This window comes from Aptenodytes patagonicus, chromosome 1 (genome assembly GCF_965638725.1).
Source record: "Aptenodytes patagonicus chromosome 1, bAptPat1.pri.cur, whole genome shotgun sequence".
In the NCBI taxonomy this organism is placed as follows: Eukaryota; Metazoa; Chordata; class Aves; order Sphenisciformes; family Spheniscidae; genus Aptenodytes; species Aptenodytes patagonicus.
The window spans coordinates 58,277,948-58,305,287 of NC_134949.1; the positions used below are offsets into that span (position 1 = coordinate 58,277,948).

The 27,340-nt window shown below is 57.2% G+C and overlaps 2 protein-coding genes across 3 annotated transcripts; both read left to right on the forward strand.

Annotated features, from left to right (window-relative positions):
- The first annotated feature begins 334 nt into the window (after window positions 1-334).
- Window positions 335-10,972, forward strand: NPTXR (neuronal pentraxin receptor). Its single transcript, XM_076337622.1, has 5 exons — window positions 335-1,078; window positions 7,791-8,013; window positions 8,119-8,363; window positions 8,652-8,831; window positions 9,228-10,972. The coding sequence occupies exons 1-5, from the start codon at window positions 500-502 to the stop codon at window positions 9,450-9,452; spliced, it is 1,452 nt and encodes a 483-aa protein (XP_076193737.1). The 5' UTR covers window positions 335-499; the 3' UTR covers window positions 9,453-10,972.
- Window positions 10,973-18,685: 7,713 nt separating this feature from the next.
- DNAL4 (dynein axonemal light chain 4) lies at window positions 18,686-23,602 on the forward strand. 2 transcript variants are annotated; one of them, XM_076328708.1, is made up of 4 exons: window positions 18,686-18,733; window positions 20,049-20,269; window positions 21,122-21,205; window positions 22,410-23,602. In XM_076328708.1, exons 2-4 carry the CDS (start codon window positions 20,198-20,200, stop codon window positions 22,572-22,574), a joined length of 321 nt encoding a protein of 106 aa, XP_076184823.1. In that variant the 5' UTR covers window positions 18,686-18,733; window positions 20,049-20,197; the 3' UTR covers window positions 22,575-23,602. The 2 variants fall into 2 exon arrangements, with proteins under 2 accessions (XP_076184823.1, XP_076184824.1); XM_076328709.1 differs by having other exon boundaries at window positions 18,705-18,733; window positions 20,046-20,269.
- The last annotated feature ends 3,738 nt before the right edge of the window (window positions 23,603-27,340 follow it).

Sequence of the window (27,340 nt, forward strand, 5' to 3'; positions counted from 1 at the left end):
CCCCGGAGGAGCATCGCCTTGCTGTTGGCTCCCACCGGGCTGCTTTCAGCGAGCCCGAGCCTAGGCTGCCCCCGTCCCCGGGTGCCCCCGGGGTGCCCCCCCCTCCCCGCCCGCTCCTCCCCGTCTCCGGCGCCCCTTGCCGGCTCACCTCCCACCGCCCGGGCCCCTCGCACTTGCAGCCCGGGGAGTGATGCTCCCGGGTGGGAGGTGGGGGTCCCTAAGAGGGGCAGGGCCGGGCGGGGCTGCACGGCCGAGCCGGGGCCGGGGCGGGGGCGGGGGCGGTGCGGTGCGGTGCGGCGCCGCCCGGCAGATATAAGCGCGGCGCGCCGGGGGCCCCGGCGCCGGTGCCGTCCTTCCCCGTCGGCTCCCTCCGGGCCGTCCGTCCGTCCGTCCGTCCGTCCATCCATCCCTGCCCGCTCTGTTTTCTCGCCGTCCGCGGGCTCGGGCCCCCCACGCCGCTGCCACCCTGAAGTTTCTGGCAGTGCTGCTGGCGGCGGGCATGCTGGCTTTCCTGGGGGCCATCATCTGCATCATCGCCAGCGTCCACCCGGCCGGCACCGCCGCTCCCGCCCCCGCCGCCGACAATGACTCGGCCGCCGCCGCCCTCCTGCCCGCCGCCGACAAGGGGCTGGGAGCGCTGCACGGCCCCGCCGAGGCTCTGGCCAGCGCCGGGCCGCGCCTGCCGGGGGGGCCGCCGCCGCCGCTCTTCAGCCGCTTCGTCTGCACGCCGTTGAGCGCTGAGTGCCCGGCCACCGGCACCAGCACCGGCCCCGCCACCGGCCCCGGCCCCGAGGAGCTGCTGGCGCTGCGGAGCGCGGCGGCCCAGCTGCGCCGCACGGCGCTGGAGCAGAAGGAGCGGATCCGCATGGACCAGGAGACCATCCGGGAGCTCACCGGCAAGCTCAGCCGCTGCGAGGGCGGCCTGCGAACTCCCGCCGCCGCCGCCCCCGCCGCCGCCGCCGGGCTCCGCGCCGCCCCGCGCCCCGGCACCATGGGCCACCCCCCCGCCGAGCCGCCCGCCGTGCGGGAGCTGGAGGAGGCCGTCCACGCCCTCCAGGACCGCATCGACCGGATAGAGGTGCGAGGGATGCTCCCGGGGGTCTGGGAAGGATGCTCCCGGGGGAAGATGCTCCCAGGGATCTGGGGGGGGATGCTCTGCTCACACCATTCCCTAGGCCTGCTGCCACCCGCACCCCAAACCAGCTCATCCCCCTCACGAGGCTTCAGGAAGGTTGTCCTCGCCCCGCTCTTCCCTGAGGTCTCTGCCCAGGGGCAAGGGGCTTGCTCTCAGCCACCCTCTCTTCCCTCCACGCAGGGTGGTCCCAAGGGGCCAGGGCTGCCCTGCTTTCCCCCCAGCCTGCCCCCAGGTAGGGCACCTCGCTCGCCCTGTAGCCCCGCTGAGGCCTCCACCAGAGTGAGGGCAGCAGGGTGTCAGCTCAGGGCCAGATCCCGCCCTTTAGCAGAAAGGTAAATCCCATCTGATCCCATTGCAGTTATGGACGGGACGTCTCTCAAAGTAAAGCATGGTGCCACCTGCCACGAGTGCAGCACCCCTTCCCCATGTGGTTCGTGGGAGCTGTAGAGAGAAGTGGGCAGCTGGAGCCGCTCGCCGTGCCTATCACTGTGGCATCAGGCTCTTGGCACTTGGGACACGGATCCCTGGTCCCCACTCTGTAGTATCCATGCAGCGTGTGCCCAGCAGGCTCAGCCCTGGCCAGGCCACAAGACAGCAGCACCAAAGGCTCTATGGTGATGCTTGGGATGGGGCCCATCATAGGGCGCGCATGTGTGTCGATTTATTTAGGCTGATGTGGGCTCAGCAGTAGCATGGACCTTGGCAGACTTTGCAGGATACAGCCGGGGCAATAGTTTGGGCACATGAGAGCTGCCAGAGGGGAGTTGTCTGGTTTCCCTGGGGTGTTTGCTCCAGATGTCCCATCTTTTCTGGGGGTTGTGTTGTCCCCTGAGGTCTGCTGGGGGCCAGAGCCAACCTCCTGCGAGTCCTTAACCTCCTCATCTTCCCGTTTGGTTCCCTGTTGTCCTCTCCACTCCTCCCTGGAGTGCGGAGCTCTGGGTGGGGGGTCAGGCAGCACCCCATGGGTCCCTCTTCCCAGCTTTGCCCTTCTGGCCCCCTCACTACAGCCATGTGGGCGCAGTAGCAGCGAGCCACGGGTAGAAAATTCAGAGCCACTAAGGTCACAGGCTGAGAAATGAGACCGGGAGAGAGGGTTATTGTAATGAATGGAGATATGAGCAGGGATAGAAAGATGGGGAAAGGCAAGTAAGCACATGCACACACATAGGGAAAGAGCTGGAGACCGGAGGAAGCACCTGTGAGCTTCCAGGGTAATGCGCACACATGCACAAAAACAAACACAAGAGGCACGCCAGGCATGCGTGGGGAGAGGGGGACGCGCAGCCCAGCTGAGCACGGTGCCCAGAGCCCAGTGCAGCCAAAGGGAGGGACAGAGCCATCCCGAAACCCCCTTGCAGCCCCAAACAAACAGATTTCCACAAGTGGGATCACACAACTGGGCTAAGAAATGCATGTGCAGACAGCAGACATGCTCATCCAGAAATAAAGGGGGGGAAAAATAAGCCCCTGCATACTTGTGTGTGCATGAGGACCAGGCAATGCACGGTGGGACAGTGCCCAGCACATCAGTTTGAACCTTGGAGCATTGGGCCTTTGGCTGCTCTCCGGTCACACTCTTGCCCTTCCCCGAGGGGCTGCGTCACCTGTGAGCTGCTCTGGCCCCTCATCCGGGGTTTCTGGCAATCGTGGGAGGTTTGGGGTGGAGGAGGGTGAAGCTCACAAGGGCTGGAGCATGTGTGCCTAGGGAGCCTGAAGCGATGCTGGGTCAAGGCTCACACACACATATACTGATAAGGAAGACAAGCAGCACATCACCAAAAATGTTCCCTTTTGCACTGCTGGGATCCCAAGGGTACTCTGCAGGGCAGACACAGCAGGTCACACCTCGGACGTGCAGTGATGGTTGCCTGTGCCCCCCCCCCACCTCCGGCTTGCCTTTGCCCCCCACATACAAGCAGACACCTAAAACTTGATGGTGAAGTGCCTGCGCCTCTCCATCCCGCGTGGCTCCATCTGTTGGCCCTGGGAACCTTCCTGTGGTACCCCATGGCATGGGGGCCCCCAGCCCCGAAAGCTCTCCTAAAGGGAGGCGGTGATCACCCCAAAAGGTGACCTGGATGGGGACAGTCCCGGGGTGGCTGTCAGCGTGCCGGAGGCTCAGCGAAACCCAGCAGGAGGGAAGAAAGAAGAGGAAGCCCTGGTGAAGCCCAGGGTGGCTTAGTTTCAGGATAGGGATGACACAAAATGCCATGGGCCCCCTCGGGAAGGCTGCCTTCCAGGGCATCTTCCTGCAGGCAGCGGGTTTGCCGGCAGGGATTACTGCTGGAGGCTCCGGAGCCAGGATTGCGGGGAGGGAGCTGGCGGAAGATCGCTGATCTAATCCAGGCGCTCTTGGCCCTGGCTGTAAAGCATAACAAGATTTATTGATGCACCGAAAAAAGCTATTAAGTCATTTGATTCTTAATTGTAGCAGTGGCAGGGTTTCCTGGGGGGGGGGGGGGTGCAGGGAGGGCCCCCACAGGCTTGCTCTTTGCCCCCTGCCATTTCAGCAGGGACAGGCTGGCGTGGTGTTCACACAGGGACATCTTCCCTCACCTCCTCCTAACCCCCCACAAGGCATCGCTTGTCCTTTCCTCACGTGCAGCAGCCTGGCTGGGCTTTTTCCTTCTGGTTTTGAGGGGTCCCCCCCCCACTCTCTGCACGTGCTCACATCCTTATGCTTGGGCGCATCTTGGCACGCAGACCCGGGGGGCCCAGATGCTCCTTTTCCACGCTTTTAATTACTGCTGCAAGTGGAAACGGAGGGGTTTCAGAGGGGGGAGGGAATCACCTCGGCCCCCTGGGCTGTGCTGGGGTGCAGATGCCCTCCTTGTCCCCATCGTCACTCGGAGGGGAGCTGAGAGGGAGGGGGGACAGCCCAATGGGCCCTACGGGGGACCCGGCCTCAGCAGAGCCATAACAGCCTCTTTACTTCTCAGCTGGTGTGCGGCCATGCCGGCCTGGCTGTGCCACTGTGGCTGGCGACCTGGCTGCTGGCAGGAAACCCTCGGCTATGGGCATGGGAATGGGAGTGAGCCAGCTGCCTCCCTCCCGCCTTCATCTCCGGCAGAGCGGGGATGGAGAGCCCCAAATAGTGACGGACCCGGGCCCCAAGTGAGGTTTGAGGCGGACAGGAATCGGAAGCAAGCTCTTCTTGTGGGAGGAGGAGGAGGAGGAGGAGGGAAAGGCCAATGCACCCCTGCTTACCCCCCACCCCAGGCAGTCCCTCCTGGAGTTTAATGACCCCCAAGCTCCTGCCTGGGTCCAAAAGGGTCCGAAAAGGTGGCAGGGTCCGAAAAACCCCAGTGCGGCGGGTGTGCCACCCTGCGGCAGTGAGCATCCCACTGCGGCAGCCACGGAGGAGCTATGGGCAGGCTGGGAGGATTCGTGGGTCTGGGGAAGGGAATGGGGCTGCTGTGTGCACACACCCAGCTCAGCATCATGATCCCTGGGATGTGCCGGGGGCATCGACCTACGGGCATCGTCCTGTGGTCCTGCCCGCCCTGCCCCAGCAGCTAAGGTGGGCACTTGTGTGTCGGCGGCCGAGGGGGAGCGGCGGGGCCCAGATTTGCCAGTGCATTAGTAAATGAGGCTCTGATCTCCTTACATAAATCAAAGTGAATTTGCCGACCGAGGGCTACAGCCCGAGCGAGCGCACGCCGACGTGGCTGCCCCGGCCCCCCATCTCCCCCTCCCCGCCCCCCCACCAGCCGCTGACATTTAACGTGATTAATATTACCTGGCATCTTTCAATCTTTTTTGCCGGCTCCGGTGGCCAAAAAGCGTTGAGCGAGCCTCCCCCGCACCCGCTGCCCACTCCCCTGCTGCCTGTGCAGCAGCAGATGGGAAGCCGGGTGCCTGCTGAACAGCCGGGGAGAAGGCGCTTCCTCCCCCCCTCCCCTCCCCAAAGGTCACCAGTAGATAACAGCTGCACAGCTAGCATTAATAATTTTGCAAATAATTTGATTTGGGAGAAAGATGCTTGAGCGACAGCTCGGAGATGTGGAGGATGGTTAGAGGATGCAGCCCAGTTCGGCACTGGGGGGATCACCCGGCATGTCCCGGCTGCAGGGGGTGAGATGGGGAGGTCCAGTCTCCTATCCGGCTGTGGTCTGGCTGCAGGGGTGGGGATAGTGTCTGCTGGGATGATGGGGTGGTCCCCAAACTCGGCCGGATGAGGGTACCAGCTGCATCCCTTGCCACAAGGAATGTTGGGCTGTCTGTGGTTCGGCCGGTCATGTGGGTTCGGCTAACGCTGCCCTGGCTGCTGGGCTGGAGGGGCCGGGAAGAGCTGGAGAGATGGATGGAGGGGGAAAAACTCAGGAAAGGGGAAGGAATTGAGCAAAAGCGGAGAGACGGCATGTGTGTGCGTGGAGGGGACCATCAGAAGGAGATGCTCCGAAAATGAAAAAGCCATAGGGAGAAAAGTTATAGAGGGAAGAAAATAGCAGCAGGGAGAAAAGCAGGAGGAAGGGGGAGGAAAAAAAAGCACTCAGTCACTACTGAATAATGTAGGGCAGGCTATTGGAGGCTAGTGAGAGTGACAAAAGCTCCCAGCCTTTTCTTTTTTCGTCATTAACAGATGGAGCCGTGCATGAAACAGGGACGTAGGCTCCAAACCCGCAGCTCGAGCAATCAAAGCATGCGGCAGACAGGAGTGCGCCAGCCTCCGCCGCAGCCAGGCGGCCTGAAGGGATGAGAAAAGCTCTTGGAGCCCACGGCATGCGGACAAAGAGGCGAAGGCGACCCCCATCCCACCTGCGCTGCCCCTGCCGACACAGCCAGCTCTGCTTGGATATAAGCGCGGGCAGCCCCGGGTGGGAATTATGCCTGCCAGGAGGATGGGAATTAACCTTTCCACTCGCCTTTCCTTCCCGCCCGCCATCCCTCCCCTGCTTCTCAGCCGGCTGCACCGGCAGGGCCCCAAGAACCTCCCTCCAAAAAAGGGCTAAAGCCCCCTCCCCATCAGCTAATCCCTCCCTGGTTTACAGAGATCAAAGGCAGAATGACCTTTGCCTAGCGCTTTTCCCTTCCCAGAGAGGTTTTGCTCTCTGCGAGAGCATCCCCAGTGCCACCAGAGCAAGCCGGCAGTGAGAGCTGGCGTTTGGTCAGGGCTGGCAGATGTCCCCTGCACAACCTCTCTTTTCTTGCTTGATTTTAGTTCTCTGCATTGTTTTTTCTCGCAAAACCTATGGGTTTGTCCCAGCAGGCCCCGCTGGAGGCTTTACCAGACCCTGGGGCATCGCAGCCGCCCTCTCATTTGCATCCCGAGTGTGTACCTGCCCAGTGCGGGGCCGTTTGTGCTCATGCCAACATCATCTTCTCACTCTCTCTCTCCCTGCTACCTTCTCCCTGCTATTCCCATTCCCCAAGGTTGCATCCTGCCCGGCCAAACCCATCTTTCCTCCAGCCTTCCCCTCCCCTCTGTTGTTCATGATGGATAGCAAAGATTGGGGGTGACATCAGCGGGCATCCCTGCCTTCATCTTTGTGTGCATGATCATCAGGTCCTGTCTGTCCTGGAAAAGCGGGATATAGGGAAGAAAAAGCTGAAGCCACAACCATAGATGAGCGTGGTGACCCCCTCCAGGCCAGCTCCGAGACCGGGGGGGGCCGTCCAGATCAGCAGGGATGGCATCACCCCGTGTCCCACCAGCATAAGCCATGCGAATGTCCGGGGCTGAAGCAGCTGTGCAGACCCCTCTTGGTGCTGGAGACGTTCTGGCACCTTCAGGAAGGTCTGGCAGCATGGAGAAGGTGGTCACCATCTTTCCAAGCCCATGGCAGAGAGCCTAATGCCCCAAGGACATGGGGAAGGGAAAGGGCTGCTACTTACGGAGAAACCCCAGGAGCGTGGCAAAGGGCCACCTCCTCCCTTCCAGCCTGGTTTTCTTCCAGCCAGGATGGGGTCTCCCAGCAAGGTGGGATCTGGGGTCTTTGCAGGGTGCAGTAGCGGTTGGGAGCATCTTCACCAGGCACTGGGTTTTGGATCAGCCAAGGGAAGAGTTTTGGTCTGGGTTTTAACCCTGATGGGACAAGATGTCCTCAAGTGATGGGTCATGTCTTGAGGACTGGAGGACCTACCACTGGCCCCACTTCTCTGTGGCATCCCGATGGCCTGGGAGAGGCTGGCTTATGCTTACAGAGAGCTATCTGCCCGACCTGGCATGCGTGCACGCACCCCTAGGTGCTGGCTGAGCTGGGCTAAGAGGATTACAGCCCCGTTGTGTGATGTTAATGTTCTGGCTATGGTGAAGCAGCCTCACATGCGGTGGGGAAGGGGAGCTCCGAGCACCTTCCTGTGTTGTCCCCTCCTTGTGGGAGGCTGCCCGCGAGACCAGAGCCAAGGGATGTCCCGAGCGCCTGTGCGACCTGTCCTTGCTCTGTCTCTGAAGTGGCAGAAAGTCATTAAGAACAGCCAAGCTTCGTTTTGCAGTAACAAACTCAAGGGGGGCTCTGAGAGCTCTGAGGGGAGGTACAAAGTCATCTGGAGGCTCTTGGAGAAGACCCTGCTGCGGATGTGGTGTTGTGGTCCCAGCACTCCCCGCAGTGGTGCGGGCTGGGCATGTCCTTATTTAACCTCTTACGGTGACACCGCTCTGAGTTTTCTCTTTTCTCCCTCCTTTCCCCCCCATCGTGGCTGCTGCCGAGTGCAGCAGGAGCTGCCAGCCCGCACCAACGGCTCGGTGCCCACCACCCCAGCGCTCGCCCGTGATGCCCTCCACACCAAGATGGAGCAGCTGGAGGAGCAGCTCCTCTCCAAGATCCTAACCCTGCAGAAGGAGCGCCAGGCAGCCAGCACCGACCGCAGCCAGCAGCAGCACGACATCGAGAAGGAGCTGAACTCCCTCCAGAACCGGGTGATGGAGCTGGAGCACGGTGAGTCCTGCCCGATGGGGATGGAGGTGGCACGGGGGGGTCCTGGGACAAGCCACCCTCATCCCAGCGGTGGGTGCTAACCCTCCTCTCTCCTCCCCATCGTAGGACCGCCAGGCTACAGCCCTCCCGACGCCTTCAAGGTGACCATCCCAGTGCAGAACAACTACATGTATGCCCGCATGAAGAAGAGCCTGCCGGAGCTCTATGCCTTCACCATCTGCATGTGGCTGAAGTCCAAGGCCCTGGCGGGGCTCGGCACCCCCTTCTCCTACTCCGTCCCAAGCCAAGCCAACGAGATCGTGCTGCTGGAGTGGGGCACCAACCCCCTGGAACTGCTCATCAATGACAAGGTCGGTCCAGCCGGAGGGGGGACGGGAGGGAAGCCCCTGCCCTCATTTCCCTTTCTTCAACCCTCCTGGGAAATGATGCTCCTGGGGGTAGCGGGGTGGGGGAGCTGGGAGGAAGGGGCCCGGTTGAAGGGCCAGAGGGAGAGAGGGAGAAGCAGCGCATCCAGATGTCTGTAGAATTTGGGGTGCCGCCGCCGTGGGGGTGCACCATTTGCTCTGCGAGGGGCTGGGGGGACACCAGGGTCCTCTGGCAGTCGCACCGAGTGCCGGAATCTTGCTCTTCTCACAAAGGTCGCCCAGCTGCCGCTGAGCCTGAAGGACAAGGCCTGGCACCACGTCTGCGTGGCGTGGACCACCCGGGATGGCAAGTGGTCAGCGTACCAGGACGGCGAGCAGCGGGGCGCTGGCGAGAACCTGGCCTCCTGGCACGCCATCAAGCCCCAGGGTGTCATCATCCTTGGACAGGAGCAGGTATGTGCTGGCCCGCCGCTGAGGGCTGCTGGTTTGCATTGCTCTGGAGTGAAGCCGGCCGGGGGGGCAGCCCCCAAATGGGGCGAGGGTGGGGAGCGGTGTGGGCAGGGCATGTTGGCAGTGTGGGCGAGGGGCTCTCCTGCCTGCTCATCTGACCTCTGGGCAGGCATGTGTGCTCATCATCTTCTCTTCCCTCTCCCCATCACTCTGTCACCCATTCGCTTCCCGCCTTGTCTGCTTGCATCTCCCCCACACGTCCATCCCTTCCCCTCCATGCCTTCGGGCATCTCACTCTGCTTCTCCCCCTCTCCTCCACCCTGTTTGCCTGCCGGATGTGCGTCCCCTCTCCCGCCCCATCCCCATCCCTGTCCCATCACCTCTCCCGCTCTTTCCCAGGACACGCTGGGTGGCCGCTTTGATGCCACGCAGGCCTTCGTGGGAGAGCTGGCGCAGTTCAGCGTGTGGGACCACATGCTGGCGCCGGCGGAGATCCTGGGCTTGGCCAACTGCACCTCCCACCTCCAAGGCAATGTGATCCAGTGGGACGACCAGGCAGTGGAGGTCTTCGGGGGCGCCAGCAAGGGGGGCTTCACCGCCTGCGAGGAAGGGAGGAAGGCGTGAGTGGCCCCTCATCCCCTCCCCAGCGCCAAGGAGCCTGGCGGCAGCCCCGAAGGAGACAGTGGGGAGCCCCTTTCTCCCTTCCCGGACTGCCGAGCCTTGCCGCCGTACCGGAGCAATGCTCAAACCCCCCGCGCTGGCGTCCCGGGATGGAGGGTTGTGGCCCTAGCAGCCTCCCTCTTGCCCTCATGCCGGCAGTGCAGCTTGTCCCCCCTTCTGGCACACCTGCCCCTGGGTCTCACCTTGCCCCGCTTCTGTTTCAGGAGGACCTCGCTGTATCCACAGGTGTCTCTGGTACAGCGAGGGTCCCCGCCTTGTCAGCTCCAATGGGGAGTGGGAAGGAGAACTCTATCCACCCCAAGCACAGTCCGGCCTTGGTGGGATGCCAGCGTGTGGGCATCCCCCAAGCACATCCCCTTTCCTTATTTATTTCTAGCACCCCACTGTCTGGTTTTGTGAGCCCGTACTCCAAATGGCCGTGAGCATCTTCCCTGCTGGCCCCATCCCCTCTTCTGCCGCCCTGGTTTTTCAAGCGCAGCCCTGGGGAGGCCAAAGGAGGATGGCGGAGGGTCAGCGGGGCGGCACTCCCCTCCTGCACCCCTTCCCCTGCCTCTGCTGCCTGTTTGGGCAGGGCTGCCCGAGGGGAGTCAGGCTTTCGAGGCAGAGGGAAGCAGAGTGGCACACCCACCCCCCCCAGCTGGAGGGTTGGTCGGCCACCAAGGGAATGGGGAGAAAGGGGCAAAGCACCTCCCCCAGCCCTGGCCGAGGGGGAGGGAGCGCAGCGCTGCCATCGAAGGGAGCGAAAGCAAGAAAAAAACCCAAGGAGACGGAGGATGGTGGTGGCCGGAGGAGCCCTGCTGTCCATCCTCTGGCCTTTTGGGTGCTGGTTTGGGTTGCTGCCCTCGCCTCCGCCTGGGACCCCTGCTTTGAGCTGCTCCTGGCCAGGGACGGGGGCGCTGCCGGCTTTGGAACTGGGGGGGGTGACGGGGCGGGCGGGTATTTTCCCCTGGAGTGCCTGAGAATACAGTTTCCACGCTGTGTGGTCACCAATGTCTCGATACGTGAGTGTGTATGTGTGCGCGCGCGTGTGTGTCTGGGGGGGGGGTGGGAGGGTTATTTCGGGGTTCTCATGGTTGCTCAATGCGGTGTCCAGCTTCCAGTGCTCCTCCCCCACCCGAGTCCCACTTTCTGCTTTTGGTGACGGCTGCCCCCCAGCCCCGGGGAGGCGAAGCGGGCGGAGGGGACAGCCCCGCCACCCAGCATCACTCCCCCGCAGGGTCCCCACCGGTGGTGGGGTGGCTCAGCCCGCCGAGGGGGACGCGGCGGGGATGGGATGCAGCCCTCATGCCAAGTGGGAAACACTGTGACCTTCGTGCAACCCCGCCAAGCTGCCCCCTCTTCCTCGCTCGCTCACGCGCTTTCTCTAATGCACGTTCGTGAAAGGGGCCCTGACGTGCGCCCGTGTTGGGACATTTCTTTTGTAAAGTTGATCGTGGACAATAAACTTGATGTTTTCTGTTCGAGCCTCCCGTGGGGCATGAAGTCGCTGCGGGGACGGAGGGGACCGGCCAGCCCAAGCCGAGGTGTCCTTCCTCAGGATGCTCAGGGTGGCATCCCTTGAGGGAGATGGCCGGCTCGCAGCTGCGTAGCTGGCATTATAGAAATATCATCGTAAGAGTCTGAGTATCATTGCCCCGGGGGCGGGGTGGGTGTTGTCACAGTTTGGGCACCCCTCATCTATCCCATTGTGGAGCAGCATGGGGTACAGGCTGCTGTGGGGGGCTAGGGGGAAACACCTCTCTGTGGAAGAGGGACCCCTATCTCCACGACAGGGAAGCAGAAACCAGTGGGAAATCAAGGCCTCCAGATCAGACCGTGATGGCAAGGAGCTCATGTGGGGTATAAATCTAATTAAGTACTATAATGAGTTTCTGACCTAGCTAGGCATGAGCTGGTTCGCCCTTGGCATGGCTCTTGGAGCTGCCTATTCTAGAGCAACCCACGGCCGGGTCTACATGATGCTCTTGCCCCTCAGTGGGTCCTGTCCCTCCTAGGAAAGGCACAACCTCACCCATATTTGGGGAAACCAGAGCATAAAGGCAGAGGACCCAGTTTTCCCCAGGGCCCTGCCTTTGCTGGCGTGCCGGTGGGGTCTCCTCGCTGCCACGGCTCCCACTGCTCCTTCTGGAGGGTATTTAATGCCATAAAACAAGCTCTGGGGCTCTCACCTTCAGCACATCTCCTCAAAATTGAGGGGTTTTTTGAAGGAAAAAAATAACTCTGAGTACGTACTTCAGCTGGAGCATACGCTCAAGGGCTTTGCTGAGCTGGAGGCTCACCCCCACACCACTAACGGGAGAGGGTTCAACAGGTGACCTCTGCTTGTGCACCCAAATAACAGTAGCATAATTAGGAAGGACAGCACCTTTTGGAGGAGGAAATGTCCAAAACCATTGCTGGGGTCACAAACTTAGGAGGAGGTGAAGTAAGGGTGGACTGGTCCTGAAGACCCTCCTATTAAAACTGCAGGAGCCCCATGAGGGGGCTTTTGGGGCTGCCGGCCAAGGCAGAAGACCTGCAGAAGGATGAACAAGGATGGAAACAGCCTGGCTGCTGGTGTAGGGTATTGGCATAAAACCTGTTCCTCCGGAGCCCAGAAACCCAGCCCACGTCGAAATCTGTGTGAACCACCCCTCGGAAAAGCAGAAACAAAGGAACAGCAGGAGATGCTCGGGCAGGGATTGCCCTCCGCCCCCTCGCCAGACTATGCTGGCGCAATCCCAACCCCAGCCGTGTCCCCAGGACATGTGGATCTGTCACTTCTGGGACAGGAGAAAGGGGGGAGCCCGGCAGCACAGCTTCTGCAGGGTCACCTCCTCTCCCCCCCAGAGGGTCACAGCCAGTTGGGCAGACTGGGGGGACAGGAAGAATTGATATAATTTATCCAGAAATTTTAAAAGCTTACGGCAAATGCCTCTGTATAAGGCTCTTCAGGAACTGAAGGCATTACGGAGAGACTAGAAACCAGTTAGGAGACAGAAAATCAAGAGTAGGAATAAATATTTGATTTCCATCCTGCCCTGACTCTCTGCGGGAAGTGGCGGCTGCCTCTCACCCATCTGGAGAGGAGAGCAAGAAGGGACCATTTATTTTTGGTAAGCCAAGCCTTGCAAGAGCTGCAAACCTGCGACAGGGCTTAAAAGGTGGAGGAGACAACAAATCAATGGCGTTGCTGGCTGGAAGGAGTAATTACAATGACTTACACATATTGCTTGCTTCTAAATTAACCAGGAGCACTCAGGAGAAGACCCATGTCTCTCTAAGGGCGGCCAGTTGGAAAACAACGTGTTGTGCACAGAAGAGGCAAGGAACAAAGTCACGCTTGGGGGGGGTTAAAGAAGGAAGTTTTTAACAATGGTGCAGAGAAGGTTTTCAGGTTGGGGTAGGTGCACTCAGCTGGGATGCTGTGTTGTGTCTGGATAACTAAGATGGGGTGGGGGGGAAAGAGGGAAAGAGCTGAAGGCAACCCAAGATGTGGGCAGAGCAGAGGCAGGGGCACCATCAGGCTATGGTGGTTCAGTGGGGGCTGGCGGAAGAGGAGATGGTGGGGCAGACAGACAGATGTGATGGATACCGCCTGCGCACTCTCCTTGATCCCCCCCTCCAAGGGGCTGTTAACACGCTTCGAGGGGAGGAAGGGGACTGCCATTTCCCTTCCTAATCTGCAGGACTTGCTGCTGCAGGTCTTCCCATGGGCTGAGGGGACTCAAACGCCCCCCACCGAAAAGGGCTTCGTCCTGCAGTGAACAAGAAGACCAGGTCAAATATGGCAACGGAAAACCTTCAGGCCTGATGGCTGTCAATTATTGTGTTTGGGAAGAAAATGCTGCAATTCCTGAACCCCTCCAGCCCCTGCCCAGCTTTCCGGAGGGCACTGCCAGTGGTGCAGGCTCTGCCTCCCTGGGGACACGGGCAGCCCCTGGGACCCCTGCCTCAGGGTGGGCTTCGGAGAGCTCCTGTGCTCCCTGACACCTGCAGCCTCAGTTTTGGGCTCACAGGTCGTGGCTCCCTGTGGTGTGTCAACCTTCCAGTCCCCTCAAACCAGGTCAAGCCAGCCCGTACTCTGTCCCTGGGAGGTGACACTTCCGAAGCCCCCATTGCTCACACTGCCCTAGCACTGGGAGGCTGCCTTAATTGCCTTCCTGCGCCTCTCCGTCCTGCCGGGAGCCTCCTCCGCTCCCTCCCCAGGAAGGCTCATTAAGACTCATGCACAGCTCACACAGGGAAGTTGCCGTGCTTCCAGAGCATCTGGAATGGCCCCCGTGCAGCTGCTAGTGCTGCGGCAGCAGCCGTTACTAGAGGTAGTAGCTATGGGATGACGCGTGGGGCACTGCCTTGCCCAGCAGACCAGGGGATCCGGCTGTCCCAAAGTGGGTTGCTCCCTCCTCCAGAGCACGGGGCCAGGCTGCTTTCGGCTGCCACCCGTTCCCGCACACCAACATCCCCATCTCTGCCTTCCCTCAGCTCAACGCAACATGGTGAGGCTCTGATCCCAGTGAAATGTGGCTTCAGCATCCCCATGGGGCCTCCCGAGAGCTCCTCCTGCCTCCAGAGAGATGCGACCACCTTACCCACCCCGGGGCAGCTGCAGAGCAGACCTCGGTGTGTCCCAAGTCCCCAGCCTGGGCCCTCTGGTACTACCCAAGGCGGTGTGGAGCAGCGCCCAGCCCCTGGGCTGCGGCCGACAGGCAGGACAGCAATCTCTAGCCCTCTGCTTTATGGCAGAGAGGAGACTGGGCGCGGCAGGGCCTGTGCCCACAGGGACAATGGGGAGGTCCCAAAACCTGGCCAGAAGCAGCCAAGAAAAGAAAAAGTCTGTGGGTGCCCTCCACCTGATGAAGAGTCAGCCTGCCGTCCGGTCTCCTCCTACTGTCAACGATGGAGATGGCTAAAAGAAAGCAGGGGGCAGGATATATATTATATATACATATATTTTGCAGTCGGTGGTTACATTTCTGCTTCTCAGCTAAGGAGTACAACACAATCTAATGTTGGGCAGCAAACAGCACTTCTTTGTTTTAATGCATTTCGCTGTGGCTGCCAAAGGCAAAGGGCTGAAAGAGTTTCCATCTGTGATTAGTGGCGAATAAGAAAGGACCAGCCAGAGCAGAGCAACGATTACAGTTCCTTACAGATCCAGAGGGGCAAATCGGACCCTTGCTCTGGACCTGCCTTCACCTACAGACAGGCACCTGGTCACTCAGTATGGAAACTAAAGACCAGCTGATGTGAAGCCAGCCGTCTATGTGCCTTTTGCGCTAGCAACTAAGGGACCAGTACGGGTTAGCTGTGTTGGCCCAACGAGGCTTTGACTGGCTTGCGGTGCTGTAGAGAGGCAGCTCGCGGAAACCCTGCACTTGAGGGTCCAGAAACTAACTGCCCGCATTTTGCTAAGCCGCAGCAGATGGAGACAGGCCAGTGGGATGCTCTCCTTCCTCAGGGGGCATTTCTACCTTGCAGCCCCGCTGTATCACCCACCACAATCACAAAAAACATGGCGTTCCTATCTTTGGGCCCTCTGCAGTTTTGGGTTTGGCCATTTTTCCTTAGCTTTTCACCTATGAGCCGCTGATGAATAATCCTTACAACCAGTCCCAGCATTGCCCTGAGGCAAACACTCCCTGGGGACACATTGATCAAAAACAAAGAACATTTAATTGAACCCAGAATCACATACGCATGTGCGTGTCGTCCCCCCCCCCCAAACAGAGGCATAGGCACACAAACACACCAGCTCGCACTGACTTGCTGCTTAGTAGCAAAAGTGGGTGAACTGCATAGGGATTAAAGCATTAAAAAAAAACCACAGCAAGAATACGACGCTTGAAAGCGCCGTGTCCCTGGAGAGATTAGAGTAGCTGCCTGGAGATAAAGTAACGATGATGGAAAGATCTTCTTCCTCGCAGAGGTTCTGTTCCTAATTATCTCCCCTGCAAAAAAAAGGATGATCGCCCAGCTTTTATCTGTGTCTTGACAATTTTAGCATTGCGCCTGCCTCGTTGCAAGAGGCCGATGCTTGCTGAAAGGAGGAAGGAGAAGGAATCGGCGCAGGAGGTAGGAGATGTAGAATGAGGGGGACAGGAGGCAGCGCTTCATTTCTGTCACCACCGGCAGCGAAGGCAAAGGGAAAGACGAATGCTTACTGCAGCATTGTCTTTCCGTGCCCGGAGACGGCTCCGCTGCCTCCACCGCTGCTTTGTCAGGCAAACAACAACCAGGAGGTCTGATTCACTGTTACACCAGCAAGAGAGACAACAAGATGTCCTCCCTATGGTTATAGGGCAGAGGGGGCTTGGAGATTATGGTAAGGGAAGAGGACTTCTTCACAAGCTGGCAGGGGCAGGAGAGTGCCCAGCTTGTTCCTCCCCCACTCTTGTCCTTCTCAGACAGCTAGAAAGCAATTATTCTTTCAGCAGACAGCCTGCGATGAGGACGTTTCAAACATACACCAGCCAGAAGACGACACGGAAGATCTGGCCCACGAGCCACCCCGCAAGACAAGGATGGGCCCTGATGGAAACCCCGGCATCACACCCAGCAGCTGGGGCTTTGCACGGGAGAAGTCCTTCCCCTCGGTATTACCCTGGAGCCTGCTGCTTCTCCACCTGCATTAATTTCAGACTAATACAATCCTAGATCCCCAGGAAACTGTTTAAGCCCTGGTTTAGAGGCAATCAGTGTTTGGCTAGCAGGATGCAGAGACAACACAGGTTTCCTAGAGAGCTGAGAGGCAAGGAAAACCTCAAAGCAAACAGACATTACAAATATAAAGGCCATGGAGGGTGGGAGGGGGATGATGAGCTCAGTAGGGATGGGGGTTAGTGTTGTAGGAGCTGCTTGCAAACTCATGACCCATCCTCACCCTCACGGCATTGTTTTCTCCTTCTTTCCAGTTGCATCAACATGCAAACGTGAGCGGTTGCCTCTCCCATAGAAAGAAAACACATAAAACCCCTTAATTTCCCCAAACTGCTCCAATATTTATCCTTGCTGTTTAAATTGCTGGCGGATGAAGCTGCTAAGCCACTATCCATCGTATTTGAGAAGTCGTGGCAGTCCGGTGAAGTTCCCACTGACTGGAAAAGGGGAAACATAACCCCCATTTTGAAAAAGGGAAAAAAAGGAAGACCCAGGGAACTACAGGCCAGTCAGTCTCACCTCTGTGCCTGGGAAGATCATGGAACAGATCCTCCTGGAAGCTATGCTAAGGCACATGAAGGACAGGGAGGTGATTCAAGATGGCCAGCATGGCTTCACCAAGGGCAAGTCCTGCCTGACTAACCTAGGGGCCTTCTATGATGGAGTGACTACATCAGTGGACACGGGAAGGGCTATGGATGTCATCTATCTGGACCTCTGTAAGGCCTTTGACACGGTCCCCCACAACATCCTTCTCTCTACACTGGAGAGGTATGGATTTGATGGGTGGACTGTCCGCTGGGTGAGGAATTGGTTAGATGGTCACATCCAGAGGGTAGTGGTCAATGGCTCAATGTCCAGATGGAGATTGGTGACGAGTGGCGTCCTGCAGGGGTCCATATTGGGACGGGTACTGTTTAATATCTTCATCAATGACACAGACAGTGGGATCGAGTGCACCCTCAGCAAGTTTGCAGATGACACCAAGCTGAGTGGTGCAGTCGACACACCAGAGGGACCTGGACGCCATCCAGAGGGACCTGGACAAGCTCAAGAAGTGGGCCTGTGTGAACCTCATGAGGTTTAACAAGGCCAAGTGCAAGGTCCTGCACCTAGTCGGGGCAACCCCCAGTATCAATACAGGCTGGGGGATGAAGGGATTGAGAGCAGCCCTGCCGAGAAGGACTTGGGGGTACTGGTGGACGAAAAGCTGGACATGAGCCAGCAATGTGCGCTCACAGCCCAGAAGGCCAATCGTATCCTGGGCTGCATCAAAAGCAGTGCGGCCAGCAGGTCGAGGGAGGTGATTCTGCCCCTCTGCTCTGCTGAGACCCCACCTGGAGGACTGCGTCCAGCCCTGGAGCCCTCAGCATAAGAAAGACACGGGCCTGTTGGAGCGGGTCCAGAGGAGGGCCACGAAAATGATCAGGGGGATGGAACACCTCTCCTATGAAGAAAGGCTGAGAGAGTTGGGGTTGTTCAGCCTGGAGAAGAGAAGGCTCTGGGGAGACCTTATTGCCGCCTATCAGTACTTAAAGGGGGCTTATAAAAAAGATGGCGGCAGACTTTTTAGCAGGGCCTGATGTGACAGGGCAAGAGGGAATGGCTTTAAACTAAAGGGGGGTAGATACAGACTAGATATAAGGAAGAAATTTTTTATGCTGAGGGTGGTGAAGCACTGGAGCAGGTTGCCCAGGGAGGCGGTGGATGCCCCATCCCTGGAAACATTCCAGGTCAGGTTGGACGGGGCTCTGAGCAACCTGATCTAGTTGAAGATGTCCCTGCCCACAGCAGGGGGGTTGGACTAGATGACCTTTAGAGGTCCCTTCCAATCCAAACCATTCTGTGATTCTATGAAATCAAAAGGTAGAACTAGGCCCCAAAAGGGTTTTAAGTCAATATTTAGTCTCCAGATACAAGGTGGTTCGGCTCTGGGTGCAGCTCAGAGCCTGTCGCTGCAGCCTGCCCAGCCGAACCCCCCCCCCCGACACCTTCAGATGGAAAGGGCGGGAAGGCCGGGAGTCTCGTGGAAGCCCCTTTTCCAAGGCCAGGCCAGGGGAGACGCGGCTCCTCCTCGCTGCCGGGAGACAGCCTTCCCTCCCAGCAGCTCCTGACCCAGCCCGGGAGGCCTCCCAGGGAGGGGAAGCGCACAGGGCCGGGGCACAGCTGTGGCTCCTGCGGCCACGCAGGACCGGGGTCGCGGGTCTTTCCTGCTCGCGGCGGGGGTGTTTAACGAGGCCCCCCGCGGTGCTGGCGCTCCCTCCCCAGCCTCAGCCACTTCCCCCCCCTCCTGTCAGGGACACCGGGCCGCGGGCACTGCCACGCCCCGCGGGGGCACCGGGCCGGGGTTGGGGGCGGCGCAGGACAGGCGCCCCACGGACACCCCGCCGCCACCGCCGCCCCAAGCCCCCGGGCGGTAGCCGGCAAGGCGCGCTGCCAATCAGACGCGCCGGGCGGCGCGCTCACAGCCAATGGACAGCGAGGTAGGTGGGACTTCCTGGGCCGGTTGCTACGACAAGCACGGCTCTTCCCTAGCAACCGGCGCTGGGGCGGTGGCGCGGGCTGCGGCGGTGGCGGCGACGGAGGTGAGGCCGCGCCCGGAGCCCCCTTGTCCCCTTCCCCCTGCTGCGTCTGGGGCCGCTTGCTGAGCCCTTCCCTCTCCCGCGGGGCTGAGGGTGGCGGGCCGGTGTGAGGGGGCTGTTTCGGGTGTGCGGCCTGCCTGGACCGTGTTCCGCCGCCCCGGTGCTCGGTGGCTCTGATCTCGGCTGCTCCGCCTCCCGCCGTTGGGGCTGTGGCGTGCCGTTCCGGACTCACGGCTGGCGGGCTGCCCCCAAACCGCCTCCTCGCCCTATCTTTCAACCGGCGCAACTGCCTGTCGGCGGCTCCTCCCCGAGGAAACCGCCGCCGGCCCGTGGGGCAGCCCCCGGCGGCCTGCCTCCGTCTGTGGCCCCGGGCACGTCTCGGGGAGAAGCTGGATATTGAAGTGGCTCCGCTGCAGGAGGCTGGTGCCAGCCAGGCGGCGGCTCTGACCTGTGGAGGTTGTGGTGGGGACGTCTACAGGTCCCATGGTCCCTCGTGTGAGAGCCGGTAGTCTGTTAGACTTGGTGCTTTAGCCAGCAACTCTACACGCTTGGCATAAATGCTTGGTCTGTGTGGTGTTGCCTGACACCGTGTTCGTTTTGTTTTCCCTTTAATATGGGATCACCCTTGCTTCCCCTGGGTAGGAGAGGAAGGTGCTTTGTTCTGGATGGGAGAACCAGAGGGAAGACCACGGTGAAATGTTCTGAATCTGCCGGTCAGACAGTGCTGTGCCTCTGCGTTGTCTGAGAAGAGGCTGGCTGGTAATTAGGCCCAGAGGCATGGTCCAGTGTTTTCCCATATGGTCCTCCCCAGCTGACAAATGCTCGGGGATGTGAGGAGCAAGTGCACAAACCAGACCAAGATGTTCCCATTAAACGTTTCTATCCAGACATGTACACCGATCCTGTTCCTAAAATACTCTTACCCTTCACTTGTCATATGCAGTTTGAAACCCTGATGGATAATAGTGTCCTGGGAAAATCCTTCTGGAATTAATCAATAGACATAACGGCTGATGTATTGTTCTCTCCTCCCTTGTTGAAAGCTGTACCCTGACTCGGCTCTTCCCTCAAGCTCGATCGGTGCTTCTGGGAAGTGCTGTGCTCTTGAAGCCTCATTTATGGAAAATGATACCTTTTTTTTAAATTTGTTTGCATTAATGGTCTGTAAGATAACACTTTAAGTGCATGGTGTGTGAAGATGGTACTGAGAAACAGCAAGTAACCGAGATGGGACAATATTCTCGTAATAGTTTTATTTGCCTTCCATTTTAATTCAAAGCTTTCATTCTCTTTCTTGTGTTTGTTTTTCTTCAAGCAGTGTCCTCTGGGCCGAGAAGTTTCCCCTCCTGCTGAAGCTGCTCTGCCCGTGTTCACAGGGCCGCGTTCCTCTCATCTGTCTGCGCCGCAGCACCTTGCTGAGCTCCAGGCAGCCCCTCCGCCCCTTCCCGGGGTCACTGTGGAAGGACCATGGCAGACACCGGGGAGGGGAAAAAGGAGGAGGCTGATTATAAAAGACTTCACAGCTTTCCACTGATTAGGGTAAGAAGAGGGATGGATTACGCATTTACCAGTGTTACAGATAAGAAATTCTACCTTCATTCTTACCAACCTTCCAAATTAGAATTTCTCCCACTGAGTAGTTGCTGTGAGAACGTGTGTACTGATGGTCCTGTGGAGGGATCCCGGTCGTCACCGCTGCTTTCTCCCTGTCCTTGACCTCTGTCAGGGAAATTTATTAGCATCGTTTTCCTCCCCCTCCGTCAGCCAGGGGAAGCCTGGGGCAAAGTGATCCCTCTAATAGATTGAACATGCTGCCTTTGGAGCCCTCTCCTGTGTTCTGCATGCAGTTTGCTTTTTTCCCTAGAGGAGCTGGAGTAAAAGATCTTGCTAGCCAGCCAGATAGCAGAAGAGGAAGAAAAGGCCATGTAATTCAGACTTCTTTGTTATGCTTATAACAATAATTAAGGACTGTGGCTGGAGCAGTATTAGCATGCTTTCCCTTCATCTTATGACAGAAAAAACGACAAATGTATTTATCTCCTCCTTTAAGCTGTGCTTACTTAGCACTAGTCTTAATGTTAGGTAGAGGAGAATTCTGCATTGGCTGGGACAAAGGAACGAATGGATCACTTATAATGCAATAAGCCATTTTCATATTTACCATTCTCTGAAACAGTGGAAATTCTTGGTGTATGGACAAGCCCACGTTGCTGGTGATGCCCCCCACCTTGAAGCAAACATTAACAGTCACAGGGACTAGCTGCCTTTTGCCCATGCCCAGCAGTCTAGGCCCCTGCTATAGCCTGCGCAAAAGTAAGGGCTACTTACTGTTGTCTTGTGTCTAGCTCTTATTTTTCTGCTTAGTTCCTCTTGTTTGTTTGCTCTTTCTAGCACACAGACATGCCAGAGGAGATGCGTGTAGAGGCCATGGAGCTGTGTGTCACAGCGTGTGAGAAATACGCCACCAACAACGAGGTACTAGCCAAATCCCAAAATGGCCAGCCTTCAGTTGCTGCAGCTCAGGGAACCTGCAGGAGCAGGGCTAAGGGTGTAGGGCAGAGTGGAGTCAGATCCTGACATTCTATTACTCTCTTTCTGCACAGAGTAAGGGTAGAAGAAGACAAAGAGCTTGGCTGGATCTCAGATTCAGTTCCCTTTGTCAGCAAGATCCATAATAGCCCTTGGCTTTCCTGCAGGAAGCAGAGATTAGTAGCGATGCTGCCTCCCAAACCTTACCTCCTTCTAGATCCTGCCTTGCCTGTGATATGCTTCCACTCTGTTCGTAAAATGCCCTGCGTCCTGAGGGCTTGGTTCAGAACTGTGTGGAGACGGGCCCTTCCCGTCTGTTCTTCAGTGTTGAGCAAGGCTGTCCCCACCAGAGTGGGGAAGAGACTCTTTTTTTGGGGGTGAGCACATGAAAGTCTTTGAACCTTTAGCTACAGTCTGTTAAGTCTTCCCTCTCGGCTTTCAGCCTCTTGAGTGAAATTACTGAGACCATATAAATGGGGCATGATGCAGAAGTTACGGTTTTTGGAAAGGTTGCCCTTAACTTTGAGAGCCAAAGAGGAGAACACACCTTGCTCCATGGGCAGGGCGTAGACTGCTTGTTGCCAGAGCAGTTTTGTGTTGGAGCAAGGCAAAGCTACGAAGCCAGGGATTCCTTCTGTCCCATCCTGCCTGAGACACCACATGTCACTGCAAAATCTTCCTCTCCTTTTTTTAGATCAAGCAGGGTGTGATCTGGGAGAAGCGAGCCTTTTAAAAGTCAGCCTAGTTTCAGTGTTTTGGTAATTAGCTGGAGAAAAAAAAAATGGACTTCTGTAAAAATAGCCGCAGCTTAGTGACCTGAATCTCCTCTCATACTCACTGCACCCAGCATAACTCCATCAGCATCTAAACCAGAACTCTTGCTTCAGACTGTGTGAACGAGAGAAGTGATTGCTAGATGCAGTTCTTTAATTTCTCCTAGCTGCTGTGTCGGAGGCTGCTGAAAACACAGACCTGTTTTATCCCTGGGCGTAGCTCTGGGGGGCTCCCAGTTCCTGCAGTGCAGCTGCTACACCTGTTGCCCATGGCTTGAGTAGTCTATTAAAGGGAGAAGGTGACTAGGGGGATGTTTGCATAAAAACTCACTGCTTGCTCTGTCTCACCCTACACTCTCCTCCTTAACATTCTCCAGAGCGCTGCCAAGATGATCAAAGAGATGATGGACAAGAAATTTGGGTCCTCCTGGCATGTGGTGATTGGGGAAGGTTTTGGCTTTGAGATCACTCACGAGGTGAAGAATCTGCTGTACATGTTCTTTGGTGGCAGTCTGGCCGTGTGTGTCTGGAAGTGCTCCTGACATCTGGCTGGGTCCCAGACTCGCTGCATACAAGAGATTTCTTCTTTCTCTTGACAGGTTTTGTACAATCTGGAGGTGGGGCTTTATTTTTAATAGTTAAAAGTCAGGATTTTTTTTTTGTACTGACGTAACAGTTCCGTGGGATACATATAGCTGGTGCATGCGTATGTATAAACTTGCTAAGCTGTCCTGTCCTTGCTCGTGGGATTTCTCATCTGTCTGTGGCTCTTTCCTTGGTGTTTGAGCTGAAGCAGGACGGAGGTGGGGAATAGGTAATCTCACGACATGCTGCAGAGCCGTACAGCAGCACTAGGAGGGGGAAGTGAAAGAGAAAAGGTGCTATCTAGCCCTACGTTTCTTTTTTTTTTTTTTTTTTCCCTCCCACTTGTTCCACATCATGTCCTCTCTTCTCTGCCTTCCCCACTACTATGTGGTATGGCTCTGACCAGCATCTGCCTCTCCTCTCTCTGAATGCCGAGAATACTTTCTTCCGCCCTTCTAAGATGTCCATACAGAACTGGCTGTGCCAAGGGTCTCCCTTCCGGCTGCCCGTGAAGGTGTTAGCCACAGGGAAGCAGACTCGGCTTGCCCTTCCCCGCTTCTTTTGGGAGGGTACAACAGCTGAGCTGCCTGGGTGTAGGAGGTTGCTACGCAAACTGCCCCCTCCTTTCTCACCCACCACACACTGAGATAGCATGAAAACACAGGCGGCTGACGACGCCTGCGGAGTGGGTGAGAACTCTTCATAAGGCTCAAATGCCTCCCTGTCAGTTCTTGGGGGTGTTGCAAGTGCTGTGTACTTTCAGCATCTTGTTTGGAGGCTGATAGAGGAAGGAGGCTCCATGTGAGATATCACTTGGTCATCAGAAACCTAATGTCTTTTTGGACTTACGTTTTTTTTAGCCTGTTTCATTTTTTAAAGCTGTCAATGTTGGAGGATGGAATGAACATAGTTGTATGTTACATATATGGCTTATTTATATAAATCTGGGGGACTGTGTTTTTACAATAAAAAATTTAGTAAAATGTCCTTTTCTCTGTGTGTTCTAAAACGAAAATCACAAAGTGGAAGACGAAAAGGAAAAGTAGTTCAGGAAACATGGAAGTAAGTAAGCAATGGTGTAGCTCAGGTGGAGGACGGTGACAGGTGTCCATCCTGCCTGTTTCCTGGGTGACTCGTAGGTACCAGAGATGCGCTCTCATCCTCCCTGCTCAGTTCCTTTCACCAGTGCAAGCCACGATGCTGAGGGAGGTTGCCAGGTCTGCAGTGCTGCTGGCCAAAGTCCTCAGTCCACACAGCTGTCTTAAGTAGCAGCAAGGGAGTGTACTCGCGTCCTCTGCCCAGCCAGTGTGCCCCTGCTCTGACCTTCGGGGTCTCGCATTTGTGGCTTCCTTGATTTTCAGACTTTCCTCTCCGAACGTTGCCAGCAGTACCACTGGCACCTCGTGTTTTATGAGAGGCCACAGTCTAGTCCGTAGTTCAATTCCGAAGGACCTTTCTGCATTAGTGCCTGCGGTGGATCAAACTGGTGGAGGGTCTTACAATTCCTTTTGTTCCTTCTCTGAACCTCAGTGTGGTGCTAGAGATGTCCTTCCTCCATTTCATCGTGTCAGGAGCTCTTCCATAAGCCAGGAATTAGAGTAATGTGAAGACAACTAGAGATGATTTCAAATTTGGACCATCTGTGCTGTTTGGGCCCAATGTCCTCTCACAATTCCTTATTGATCAGGTGGAAGGGAACTGCAAAGTAGGGGGGACACATAACCGGTATCCTAAGGTAGTTGGTACCATGATACCTGCCCTGCGCGGTGGACCACAGTGCCAGGAGCATTGTATGGTGCAGAAGAGTCCAAATCCTTTGAGCTGTCTCTTGGTGTGGTTACTATGTCTCACTCCAGCTGGCTGCCTTTACACTGTCGACTGGCACTTTCTGCAGCTGGCAGGTGGAAAAGATGATTTTCTCTTCCATGACTCTATCTCCTCTATGTTTTATCCCCGTAGGTCCAGAGGAAAAGGTTAAAGCCAGTGTCTTTGGAATGCCCCGCGTTGGAGCGTGATGATACCCTCAGCCATACCATACTCTCTTTAATCGTGCTTCTTTCACACTAATGAATAATTAACTGCTGTGTGCATATGCACAGATGCCGGTCATAGGCGTCTCTGCAGGGTCGTGCTGACCTGCAGATGATTATAGGGAGCTGCTTACCTCAGCACACAATCTTTTGGCCTCGCTGCCGGTCTGTTATCTCTTTGGCCGCCAACTGACCAAAGCTAATGTCTCCATGACCTGCATTGGCAATAAGCGAACGTTGACCGCTCCCCAGCCTTCTCAAAGCATGAGCGTGCAAACTAGGTGTGAGATAGGTGTGAATTTGCAGCAAGTCAGCTCCCACGCTGTAAAGCCCCCAAGGTAAGTGCAAGGTGGCTCGCAGGAGAGCAGCAGGCTATTTTTGTTTCCAAGGGTAACAGCTTTCCTACAAGGAGTTACCACGAAGAAGCCAACCCATCTTAGCTGGTTTGCGTGCCCGTCATCAGTGCTGTGAGTGAAAGCACTAACCTCAGCTTCCCAAAATTCAGCTGTGCATGTCAGGCAAGTGTTCAGTAAGACAGATCAATTTTCCTGCCCGTTGCAAGTTGAGCCATGCTGCGCTGGTCCCTGTGTATTAGAAGAAAGAGGTTTTCGTCCTCCTTTTGCTGTGGAACTGGCACCCTTTTGAGCGTGCCTGTAATTTTCAGGGGAGTACGGTTCATGGATTGGAGACGGTCCCTTGTCCTGTGTTTTCCTGCAAGAGACCCCTCTGCGGCTGATGCTTTGGAGCCTCTAGGGCCTATTTGCTTTTGACTATAAAACTGCAGTCTCTTGCTGGAGGTTTTTACCTTACGAATTTTTAGCAGAAAGCTGGGGAAGTTGGCAACAGGTGGCTTGCTATTGTGTTCTCCTCTCCCTCTCGTTTCTTGCCTCCTGCATATTGCTGCCATTACCCATCAAAGCATCAGGCTGAGTCAGATGTGGAAAAGGAGATGAAAAACGCAGGGTGATGCATCGGTGCCAGCCAAAATGACCTTTCCTATCCGCCCGTCCCGGAAAGCTGCAGTAGCAGCTCAGAGGGCTGTGCTTCATGACTTAATCCCTCCCTGCTGAGGGGAGATGGGCAACATCATTATCGGCTGCCGGGGAGTCCCGACTTGGTGCCAGCAGTGGAAATGTCCTCGGATGTAGGGCTCCTCCTCCACCCCAAGGGTGACTCGAACCTGCTGGGAAGGGGGGAAGGCGCTGGGAAGATGGAGGAAGAGCTGGCGAGGGAGCCGGGGGGAGATGGGAAGAAAGAGGTGCAAACTCAACTGCTTCTCTGTGATGATGTCATGGCAACAAAGTACATCAACATGCTGTCAGGCAATCGGGGCAGGCTTTGAAGCTCTCCAGCTCTTCCCCGTTGCTGCGGGCTCGTGTCTGACTCGCTGAAAAATCTTTTGGTTAACATTTAAATGCCAGCATTGAAGCACTAAGGGTGGCAAGTGCCCCACCTAATCCCCCTGCCTCCACTTTCCAACGGGATGCTAAATCGGGGTGGAGGGTAGGATTGCAAGGTCCCCTAGCCTGGGGATGGGACTCCTGGTCAGTAGGGTGGCTTCAGCCTGTAGGGTCCCTGTCCTCGTCTGGCTCTAGGACGTGGGAGGGAGGTTTCTATCCCCCCCAGCCCAGTTTAGAGATGATTTGAGGCACTGGAAGGAGGGCGATCTCCCTCTCCCCTCAGTCTCCCAGGGCTGGCTCTAGAATAAAGAAATCTGTGGCCCCGCTCCGGGAGCCGAGCCCAGCTCCTTTGATGCAAGCGGTTAGCACATGTGTTTTGTTGGTGGGTTTTTTTTGCTTAGCAATGACCTAATGATCCCATGTTCCAGCTACAGCCCCTCCTAGGTGCCTTCTTTCCAAACCGTACGTCCGGACTGGATCCAGCAAACCTCCTGGAGCAAGACGCCGTGTTCCCTTCCCAGGGGAAGCCATCTGCTCCCCTCCGCCCGGCTCCTTCTGCAGGGCTTCGAGCTCGCCAGCCGGGCTGGAAAGCTCTCCTCCTCCCCGTTCGCCCCAGCTCCCATCGGCCATCTTGTTAGCGCAAGGCGCGGGGAAGGGAACGCGGGGCTGGCTGAATCTGGGGCGGCTGATGGTGTCAGCCGGAGGCGGTTTCCAGGCAACTGTCGTGCCGTGGGACACGGCGAGCCGAGAACACCGGGAACACCGCGTTCTCGCCGCACTGCCTGGGAAGGGGCCGAGCCCGGCACGGACAAAGCTGGCATAGGATGGTGTGGAGAGGGCAGCACAAGCGAGAGGGTAGTGCAGGGATGGCAGCAGAGGAGGGGGTCTCCAGCGTACCCCCTCCTGCCTGCCACTCATCATACCCTCCCTGGCTTGGAGCGAGGATGTCCAAGCTGGCTGCTGGTACATCACGCAGCGAGGAAGAAGGACCACATGATGCACAGGATTTCACATGCCCTCTGCATCCTTTGGGAAATCGAAAAGAGGAAAAACATCACTCCGGACTCTGTGCCCAAGCCCCCAGGCTTGTTGCGGGTGGTCCCGTGCTTCTCTGTCCCTTAACAAATCCAAAGCTCCCTCCCTACAAGTCACCAACCGTTTTTGCCCATGCAGCCCAGCCCTGTGTCCCTGGGTGTCACCGGAAAAGTGAATTTCTTGTAAAAATGGGCTGCCCTGCCCTTCCACAAGCTGCCAGTCCTCCCCAGCGCTCAGTGGGTCCTGCTGCCCCTCTGT